The sequence below is a fragment of the Gekko japonicus genome, unplaced genomic scaffold, assembly GCF_001447785.1.
Source record: "Gekko japonicus isolate JY-2015 unplaced genomic scaffold, Gekko_japonicus_V1.1 scaffold358, whole genome shotgun sequence".
In the NCBI taxonomy this organism is placed as follows: domain Eukaryota; kingdom Metazoa; phylum Chordata; class Lepidosauria; order Squamata; family Gekkonidae; genus Gekko; species Gekko japonicus.
In genome coordinates, this window is record NW_015161962.1 from 265,699 (window position 1) to 276,261 (window position 10,563).

Here is a 10,563-nt window from a genome sequence, read left to right on the forward strand (position 1 = left end):
GGCAACATCAGGGGAAGGACTCAGCCTCCATGCCCTCTTTTTGGCCCTGTAGACGAACTGGCTGACCCCTGTGTGAGACGGGAGGCTGGACTGGATGGCCCCTCCCTGGTCTGACCCAGCAGGGCTCTTCTGATGTTCTTCTCAGGGGAAGGCCTCTGCCTCTCTGCCCTGTTTTTGGACCTCCAGAGGAACTGGTTGAGGCCCCTGTGTGAGACGGGATGCTGGACTAGAGGGACCCTCCCTGGTCTGACCCAGCAGGGCTCTTCTGATGTTCTTCTCAGGGGAAGGCCTCTGCCTCTCTGCCCTGTTTTTGGACCTCCAGAGGAACTGGTTGAGGCCCCTGTGTGAGACGGGATGCTGGACTAGAGGGACCCTCCCTGGTCTGACCCAGCAGGGCTCTTCTGATGTTCTTCTCAGGGGAAGGCCTCTGCCTCTCTGCCCTGTTTTTGGACCTCCAGAGGAACTGGTTGAGGCCCCTGTGTGAGACGGGATGCTGGACTAGAGGGACCCTCCCTGGTCTGACCCAGCAGGGCTCTTCTGATGTTCTTCTCAGGGGAAGGCCTCTGCCTCTCTGCCCTGTTTTTGGACCTCCAGAGGAACTGGTTGAGGCCCCTGTGTGAGACGGGATGCTGGACTAGAGGGACCCTCCCTGGTCTGACCCAGCAGGGCTCTTCTGATGTTCTTCTCAGGGGAAGGCCTCTGCCTCTCTGCCCTGTTTTTGGACCTCCAGAGGAACTGGTTGAGGCCCCTGTGTGAGACGGGATGCTGGACTAGAGGGACCCTCCCTGGTCTGACCCAGCAGGGCTCTTCTGATGTTCTTCTCAGGGGAAGGCCTCTGCCTCTCTGCCCTGTTTTTGGACCTCCAGAGGAACTGGTTGAGGCCCCTGTGTGAGACGGGATGCTGGACTAGAGGGACCCTCCCTGGTCTGACCCAGCAGGGCTCTTCTGATGTTCTTCTCAGGGGAAGGCCTCTGCCTCTCTGCCCTGTTTTTGGACCTCCAGAGGAACTGGTTGAGGCCCCTGTGTGAGACGGGATGCTGGACTAGAGGGACCCTCCCTGGTCTGACCCAGCAGGGCTCTTCTGATGTTCTTCTCAGGGGAAGGCCTCTGCCTCTCTGCCCTGTTTTTGGACCTCCAGAGGAACTGGTTGAGGCCCCTGTGTGAGACGGGATGCTGGACCGGATGGGCCCTCATTGGTCCGACCCAGCAGGGCTCTTCTCATGTCCATTTGGTGGCTTTGCTCATGGGTGCAGTCACCAGAGGGATCAGAGGTGCTCACTTCCTGTATCTCAGGTGCTCTGTAGGGGAGTGAGAATCACCAGCAGCAAGAGCCGATCCCCCTGTCCCCCCCCCCCAGTCTGCATCCGGAGGCCTTGCGCTCTGTTTCTCTGTCGCAGCACTTTCTTTGCTTTCCCTGGGTCAGTGGCAAGCTGGGAGGGTGAGCAAGCACTCAATGCTACGTTTGGAGCCTGTGGTTAGAATTAGGGTGGGGTGTAATTACAGCCGTTGATGGCCGAGAAACCCCTGGGCACACACTTGGAGAGGTGGCCCAGTGGGGCAAAAGAGACTTCGCGAGGCTGAGTGGCTGGAATACCGTGTGTGGTGACCGCATCTGGGTAGGTAACTCTCCCTTCTCTCTTCCTCCCCACAACCCCACCCCTCTCCAGCAGGAGGAGAACAATGAAGGCCGGCTGCAGCATCGTGGAGAAGCCAGAGGGAGGCGGAGGTGAGGCCCCCCCCCACCTTGATCCTTCTGATTGTGACACTGGGCAGATGACTTGTGCCAGAGTAAATGTCCCCCTAAAGGGCCGCTTTCCCCCGTGCTCACCCTTCTGAGGTTCCGTTGACCTTGGCTTCACTTATGAAGCGCTTCCAGATAGGGCTGTGAATTGGTGAGGCAGGAAATATCATGCCCGGATGGGGGGGTTGCCCCCCCCCCCCCCCCGAGCAGGGCACCAGGCACCTTGAAACGTCTACGAATGTTAAGCAAAACCCAAATGAACGAGGGAGGGAAGCCCGAAACTGCCTGATGCCAAGAGGGTCTGACCTGGGGTCTCCCAAGCTGAAAGACCCAGCAGCTTCCGTGCGTCATCGCCGCCGCCGCTGACAGGCGCTTTTAAGAGTGCACGTTGCGTTTGCCGCCTTTGCGTGACCCCCGAGGAACTGGTTAGCCTTCCTAAGTAACACTGCCAGCTTTTCACTCTAAAACCCTGCGCGCACCTTGAACTCTGGGATGGTTTTCCTCACCAGTTTGGTGTAGTGGTTAAGGGTGCGGACTCTAATCTGGGAGAACCGGGTTTGATTCCCCACTCCTCCACTTGCACCTGGCTGGGTGACCTTGGGCAAGCCGTAGTTCTGATAAGGCCTTTCCTCAAAAAAGAGCCGTTTCTGTCAAGAGCTCTCTCAGCCCCACCCACCTCACAAGGTGTCTGCTGTGGGGAGGGGAAGGGAAAGGAGTTTGTGAGCCGCTCTGAGACTCCCTTGGGTAGTGAAGAGCCATGGGGTATAAATCCAATCTCTTCTTCTTCTTCTCCTCATGAGCATGTGCAAGGTTAGCTTTTGCTGCGCAAGTTTTCACCAGTTGAGTGGCTGTTAAGAGACTGGCTGAAAAGGTCTTGCGAAAACTCTGCAAAGCGGGATGGGGTGTGTGTGTGGACAGCTCAGTGGCATCACTGGGATTTGGCCAGAGCCGCTCTTTGCCTTCAGGAAGGGGGGCTCACTCGTGGACGGGGTGCCGCCTGTTGCTTTCTAACGATGCCCTTTCTGGCGTTCGGCTCTCCAGGCTACCACTTCCCCGACTGGGCCTACAAGACGGAGTCCAGCCCGGGCTCCCGCCAGATCCAGCTCTGGCACTTCATCCTGGAGCTGCTGCAGAAGGAGGAGTTCCGCCACGTCATCGCCTGGCAGCAGGGAGAGTACGGGGAGTTTGTGATCAAGGATCCCGACGAGGTGGCGCGGCTGTGGGGCAGGAGGAAGTGCAAGCCCCAGATGAACTACGACAAGCTGAGCCGGGCCCTCAGGTCAGCAGGGGGGCAGTGCCGGGAGGCGGCAGGGCAGGGTGTTCTTGTGCATCCTGAAGGGAAACCCTCATTTCGGACTGGCCCAGGCCTTTCCGCAGGGTTTGGCTCTCTCCTGGCACGTGGCCACGGACCTGCCTCTTGCATGCGGAACTCTGCAGTCTGAAATGCTTGGGCCCGCGTTCCTGGAGCCGAGACCCCTGTGCGTGGAACTGGCCTTTGAGCAATCAAAGCGTGGGATTTCCAGGAGAGTTCCCGACCTTGTTCTCCTTTGAAGCTCGGGTGATGTCAATAAGAGCCTTGAGTTCTTTGTTGTAGCTGGTAAGCCAAGAACGGCTGGTGTTCCTGATGAGCAGCAGCTGGCTTTCCAGGGCTCAATTCCATTATTGCAGAAGCAGGATTAATGCTGGTTTTCCGGGCAGTTGGAGATTTGGAGCGTGGGCACTGGAGATCTCCCCACTGCTTAGTGGGTGTGTCTCAGCTTAGGTCTGCCACGGGTCCTTTCATGGGCAGCACTTCAGGGCTGGTCGCTGCCACTTGGCGACCAACCCAGGGGGGGGATCTGCTTCCCTGAGGTGCTGGCCACCATGCGCCCCGGCGAGCATTTGTCATGGCTTTGGCTGTCCCAACTGGGCTCTGGCCACCCGCGGCCCTCCCCCCATGCCCTTGGCCGAGGCCTTGGCCTCCTGAGACCCACCTGCAGCAAGAGCTCTGGGCAGGTGGGTGGGCGGGCAGGGCACAGGCCAAGACAGGCAAGGCCAAGCGGGTGGCAGTTTATAGAGTGGAAGAGGAAGGAAGTAATACACTGAAAAATGCAAATGTACTGGTAGATTCCTGGGGAGGGAAGCAAAATTCTTAGTTTTTGTTTTCAGTTCTGCTGAGGCTGGTCGTGGGGAGATGAGTCAGCGGGGCTTCCCCTCTCCCTGGCCAGCTGGGTTCCCTCGCCATCCCTTCTGGCTGAGGAGCGGAACCCAGCTTGAACTGGGGGAGGGAAGGTCCCCAGGGTTTTATCTCCCAGGGCAGGAGGCGTGTGGTAGAGAACCATATGGAGCAGAGGTCCACCAGTGGCTCTTAGCCACAAGGTATAGAGAGGGACTCTTGGACCGGGGCAAGGGATGCTCTGTGTTCTTGGTGCTTGGGGGGGGGCAACAGTGGGAGGGCTCCTGGTGTCCTCCTAGCCCCACTGCTGGACCTCCTGATGGCCCCTGGTATTTTTGGCCCCCACTGTGTGACAGACAGAGTGTGGGATTGGACAGGCCATTGGCCTGATCCAACATGGGCTTCTCTCTTGTGTTCTTACGGTCTCTCATTTTCCTGCAGATACTATTACAACAAGAGGATCCTTCACAAGACCAAGGGGAAGAGGTTCACCTATAAGTTCAACTTCAATAAGCTGGTGATGCCCAACTACCCGTTCATCAACATCCGGCCCAACGGTGAGTGGAGGGGCAGGGGGTGCCCAGTGCTGTGGGGGGGGGGACCCGAGGCCTCCTTGAGGTGCTCCCGGGTGGTTTTGACACTCTCTGAGGCCATGCAGAGCAAGAGCGAGAGAGCAGCACACGCAGTTTGGAGGGCTGTGTCAGGGTTGGGGTCCGGGAGTGGGGGTGCGTGCCGGACCCACCCGCTCGGCGTTGTGTGCTTCATGCCACTTGCCCTCCCCGGGAGAAGCCCAACCTCTCTGCAGGCAGCCACTCTTTACACCGCAGCCTCAGCCTCAGACAGGGAAGGGGCTGGATGTTGGGCGCCCGTTCCCTTCCCAAGGGGCTCTCGCTGGCAAGCCCCGGCTGGCGGGTGCGCAGTGCAGTCGTGCGGGTTCCGTGAGAGCAGAGGGGCGGCGCGGAGGTGGCCCGAGTGGCATGCGGGACCAGGGCTCCACCCTCCCCCAGCTTTGTAGGTATAGCTGTGGTATTCTCCCCCCCACCCACTTGCTCGCGGCCCTCCCCATGCTGGAAACCTGCCTTCTGGCTCCCGTTGATGCTGCGTGTGTGTTTTGGTGGTCTCCCCCCCCACACACACACACTTCATACCCAGGCCGGAACTTCTTAGCGTGTGCGTCAGTTTCGGGGCCATTGGCAGCTTTTCACCAAAAAACAGCCTGGGACAGTTGGTGACTAATCCAGGCTTTGCGTTTGCCATTGTAAAAGTAACACCCGTGTCACGGACATGGAAAAAAACAATCCCGCCGACTCCCGTTTCGTGTGGGTTTCCTAAGGCACTCCTCTGTCACACTTGTGCGCTCCCTTATGTACTTCCTGCACCCTGGTGAGGGCCTGGAGCGCCCACCTGCCTGTTGCTGGATGGGGGAGGCCTGTCTGGTGGCCGTCGTACCAGCCAAGGCTACCTCTAAGCTGTGGAGTCTTGTGAGCAGGAATTCAACTCTGTAAGCTGCTGGCATTAAAGTTATGAGCGAGCGATTTGGCTATATTGCATGAATCAGTTTGTTCTGGAGCCATCCGTCCTGAGCTGAGACAAAAATGTGTGAGCCTGAGGCTAAAAAACTGCGAGCTAGCTCACACCGACTCAGCTTAGAGGGAACAGTGCCCCCCACCAATGCTCCCTCTAAGCTGTGGAGTCCTGAAAGGAAAAATTCCACTTTATGAGCTCCTGGCAGGAAAGTTGTGAGCGAGCGATTTGGCTGCTGCATAAATCAGTTTGCTCTGGAGCTGCCCTCCTTCCGGAGCCGAGACAAAAAGGTGTGAGCTGGAGGCTAAAAAACTGAGCTGGCTCACGCCAACTCAGCTTAGAGGGAGCACTGGCGCCAACCCCCTGTGGCTTGGGAGTGGTGGTGGTGCAGGAGCTCTGGGCAGACGCGGGACAGGTGAGAGACCCTCCTTTCCCCAAGGAGCCCTCCCTGCACACAGGTGGGGAGAGGCAGTGGCTGAGAGCTGCATTTCATTCTTCAGTTGCTGCCTGAGCTGCCCGGCCGGCCGGTCTCTGCTGGGCAGGAGCGTTTCCCAAGCACCGAAGCCGGTGGCTGCCTGGAGGCTGCGGTTGGGACAGAGGCCTGTCTATTTGCTTTGGGCTGTGCGGGGAATGGCTAGGGGGAAACCTCAGGAAGTGTCGCCTGAGAGCCTGCCTGCCTGCCTGCCCGAGGACATCAGGGAGAGGCAGGGTGGCGAGTATCCTTCGGGGTGGAGTGGGGGGCAATGTTCCCTCTAAGCTGTGGAGTCTTGTGAGCAAAAGGTCTATTTTCTGAGCTCCTGGCATTAAAGTTGTGAGGGAGCGATTTGGCTCCTGCATAAATTAGTTTGCTCTGGAGCCATCTTTCCTGAGCGAAGACAAAAATGTGTGAGCCGGAGGCTAAAACACTTTGAGCTGGCTCACACCAACTCAACTTAGAGGGAACACTGGTGTGTGTGGGGGGGCATGCCCTGTTTTTGGAAGGGAGGAGGGCTTCTCTTGGACAAAGGCCATGTTGATCGGGTGTCGGCAGGAGATTCCTGAAGGCATCTTATCCTCGAGATCCTTGGTCTGCAAGGATTCTCAGCTGGAGGCAAAAATCCATTCCTGGAAACGGGGGGCGGGGTGGTGGTGGCCTCCCTTCAGCCCCGGGCGTGGGCTGCTGCTGAGCAAGGGTTCCCTGCTTGGCACCGTGAAGGAGGACCCGGGTGGCGGAGCCAGGTGGCTGCGTGTTCCTCCAGCTGGAGCTGTCCTGCCGGAGCGGAGGGGAATCCCGCAACAAGTCCGGGCAGTTGCCCGCTGGTGGTGACTCTTCCTCCGTTCCTGCTTGCGGGCACTCCCCGGGGCAGGCGGGCAGGGCGCTCGTCTCCCGGAATGCGTCTTGGCGCATCTTTGCGGTGGCAGCTTGTTTTCTTTCCTCCTGCTCAGAGAGAGAGGTGTGGAGGCTGACCCACCCGACCTGTTCTGGAGGGCCTGTGCGCCTGCCACACCCACACCGGGTGTCTTGACGCAAGAGCCTGCCTGGCGTTGGGCACAGCACTGGCAGAGGGCTCTGCCAGTCAGTCTCGATGACGCTTTGGGAGGGGCAGCCGTGCATCCTGGGAGGGGTGGGCGCGATTCATCTGCCGCAGAGGAGGCTTCCGGCTGGCGTGTGAGGCCTTCCCGGGGGGGGCTTTGTCTGAAGCCGGTTGGGGCGCCTCGGGAGAGAGGTTTGGCCCAGCAGCCAGCCCATTCTGTGGCACAGCTGGCCCCACAACATCCCGTGTGAAAAGCGACTCTTAAGAATAGAAAGTGTGAGGCGCCTTGAAGAGGAGGGGCCCGGGAGAGATTGGGTGCTTGGGGGGGCGACAGTGGGAGGGGCTTCTAGCATCCTCCTGGCCCTGCTGCTGGACCTCCAGAGGGCACCATTTTCTCTGAGCATGGGCTGAGTTCCCCAAGGAGCCTTTTGCCCCCCCCCCAACTGTCAAGCCCGGCAGTTGCCCCCAGGCGACCCTGGTCCATCAGCAGCTATCAGCAGAGGTCCATCAGTGGCTATGAGCCACAAGGTATAGATAGGAACTCTCGGTCTGGGGCAGGTGATGCTCTGTCTTCTTGGTGCTTGGGGGGGGCAGCAGTGGGAGGGCTTCTAGTCTCCTGGCCCCACCGCTGGACCTCCTGATGGCACCTGGTATTTTTGGCCCCTGTGTGACAGAGTGTTGGACTGGATGGGCCATTGGCCTGACCCAACATTGGCTTATCTTATGGTCTTATGTCTGGGGCAAGGGATGCTCTGTCTTCTTGGTACTTGGGAGGGGGCAACAGTGGGAGGGCTTCTAGTGTCCTGGCCCTGCTGCTGGACCTCCTGATGGCACCTGGTATATCTGGCCACTGTGTGACACAGAGTGTTGGACTGGATGGGCCACTAGCCTGATCCAACATGGGCTTCTCTTATGTTCTTATGTCTGGGGCAAGTGATGCACTGTATTCTTGGTGCTGGGGGAAGGGGCACATTGGGAGGGGCTTCTAGTGTCCTGGCCCCACTACTGGACCTCCTGATGGCCCCTGGTATTTTTGGCCACTGTCTGACACAGAGTGTTGGACTGGATGGGCCATTGGCTTCCCTCAGGTTCGTATGTTCTTATGACCCTTGGTGTTGGCACATTCTTCTATTGTCATTTATCTAAAGCATTTATTAGCTGCCTTTTTACCTTATAGAAATTCTTGGCAGCTTGCAGTTTAAATAAAATAAAATACAATAAAATGCATGAGAACCACAACTTAAAGCTAGTGATTCGTAATTGCCGGAAGGCAGAAGAGCTAATCAAACGTCATTACAAATTAAACCGTCTTCAGCTGCCTCCTGCTGATGGTTGCAATGGGGGGGGGGCAGGCCACCCTCCCGGGGAGCGGGTTGTTCCATAATTGCGGGGCTGCCCCCGAAAAGGCCGTCTCTCATGTCCCTCTCAAGCAAGCCTCTCTGATTGGTGGGACAGTCCAGAGGGCCTCTGCCTGTGATTTCAAGTCCCAGGCAGGGACATTTGGGAGAAGGAAGTAAGTCCTCCAGAAACCAGACAGGGCTCTAAAGGTCAAGACCAACGACTTGGATTGGGCTCGGGAGCCGATCGGAAGCCAGTGTGATCGCTGTAGGATTGAGGTCAGATGCTCCCAGCAGCTGGCCCTGGCCGGCAGTCTAGCTGCAGGTTCCAAACACCCTTCAAGGGTTAGCCCCAAGTGGAGGGCCTTGCAGTAGTCCAGCGTAGATGTGACCAAGTGAGACTGAGCTGGGAGTGGGCGCAGCCGGCTCACCAGACAAACCTGGGCAAAAGCGCTCCAGGCCATTGTTCCCTCTAAGCTGAGTCGGTGTGAGTTAACTCACAGGGTTTTTTTGCCTCTGGCTCACGCATTTTTGTCTCGGCTCAGGAAGGATGGCTCCAGAGCAGACTAATTTATGCAGCAGCCAAGTTGCTCGCTCACAACTGTAATGCCAGTCGCTCACCAAGTAGAGTTTTTGCTCACAAGACTCTCCACCGCTTTGAGGGAGCATTGCTCCAGACCCCAGCAGCCCCCTGATTAAGGTGACCGCTGTGTTGACCAGCCCTCCCAAGCAGCAGACCGGACTTTCCCAGGGGAGTGCGTAACCCCATCCAGGACAGGGTGTGTGTGTGGGGGGGGGGGGCACTGGCGATGCTCGTGGTCCCAAACCCAGGGAAAGGCAGGTGAGAGGAGGGAGCTCTGGTGGAGGGGAGTCCTCCTGGCCAGCCCCTGCCGGGTCCCTCTGGCCTCCACGGCGCGTTCCCATCCCCTTGCGTGGCACGCGGGTGCCTCGGTCTGCAAGCTGGGCGTGAGCCTTGGGCGGGCCTCTCTTCCTAATGCTGGTCTCCTGTTTCCTCCTCCTCCCCTCCTGGCAGGTGTTGTCCCGCAGAGCGCCCCTCCTGTCCCCACGGCTTCCTCCCGGTTCCATTTCCCTCCGCTGGACAGCCACTCTCCCACCGAAGACCCCCAGCCGAACCGCTTCTCGACCCGGTCCCTGGTGCCGCCGGGCCAAGAGTCCCTGAACAACCACCACGGCAGCGGCAGCAGCCTCGGCGAGAAGTCGTCCCCGGGGCCGGAGCTGGACGGCGGCTCTCCCGACTGGAGGCGTGGGGTGGACCTCCTGCCCGCTCGCAGCGCGGCCTCCGGGGCGGCCGGAGGCGGCCCCCCCAAGCGCAAGCCAGACCTGGTGCTGCCTCTCTTCAGCCGGCCGGGGATGTACCCCCACGACCCCCACAGCCCCTTTGCCCTCTCCCCGCTCCCAGCCCGCGGAGGCCTCTTGAGCGTCCCGCTCTCCCCGGCCTTGTCCCTGACGCCCACCCTCTTCTCCTACAGCCCCTCCCCGGGCATGAGCCCCTTCCCGGGCGGCGGCAGCTGCTTCTCCTTCAACCCCGACGACATGAAGCACTACCTCCACTCGCAGGCCTGCTCCGTCTTCAACTACCACCTCAGCCCCAGGACCTTCCCCCGCTACCCCGGGCTCCTGATCCCGCCTCTGCAGCGCCAGGCGCCCCCGGAGGAACAGCCCCCCTTCCCCATCAAGCTGCAGCCCCCACCGGCGGGGCGCAAGAACCGAGAGAGGCCGGAGAGTGGCGGCGGGGGCGGGGCGGGGGCGTCGCAGGCCCCTCCCCCCTTGTCTCCCCAAGTCAAGAGGGAGCCTCTTCTGGACACGGAAGCGGAGAGCAGAGATTCCCCCGAGGAGAAGGAGGACCAAGGGGGCGAGGAGGAGGAGGAGGGTGGGGCCAGCCAGGAAGTGGGGGAGGCTCTGTTTGCCAGGCCTGTGGCCCCCTCGTGGCCCGTGGCCCCGCCCGCCCCGGCCCCCTTGCCAGCGAGTGAAAAGCAGAAGGGAGAGGAAGGCGGGGGCGAGAGGAGCCCCCCGGAGCCCACGGGGGACCTGAGTGCCCAGGAGAAGAGGGAAGATGCGGCGATGCCGCCCAAGCTGCGCCTCAAGCGCCGTTGGCATGGCGACCGGCAAGCGGACTTCCTGGAGGAGGGCTGGGGCAGGAAGCCCTTCTGGGGGGAAGGTCCCCTGAGCAACCCGCACGGCCTGGCGGCTCCGGCGGCAGCGGCGGCAGATGCGTAGGCCAGCGGAGGAGGCCGGGGGGGTGGGGGGTCCTAATGTAGCAGAGTTTGCTGG

General features: G+C 60.1%; 1 protein-coding gene across 1 annotated transcript; it reads left to right on the forward strand.

Moving 5' to 3' along the window:
* The first annotated feature begins 1,671 nt into the window (after nt 1-1,671).
* On the forward strand, nt 1,672-10,547 carry LOC107126062 (ETS translocation variant 3-like). The gene is made up of 4 exons (XM_015429560.1): nt 1,672-1,726; nt 2,783-3,020; nt 4,338-4,453; nt 9,305-10,547. The coding sequence occupies exons 1-4, from the start codon at nt 1,681-1,683 to the stop codon at nt 10,507-10,509; spliced, it is 1,605 nt and encodes a 534-aa protein (XP_015285046.1). The 5' UTR covers nt 1,672-1,680; the 3' UTR covers nt 10,510-10,547.
* Nucleotides 10,548-10,563: the final 16 nt, after the last annotated feature.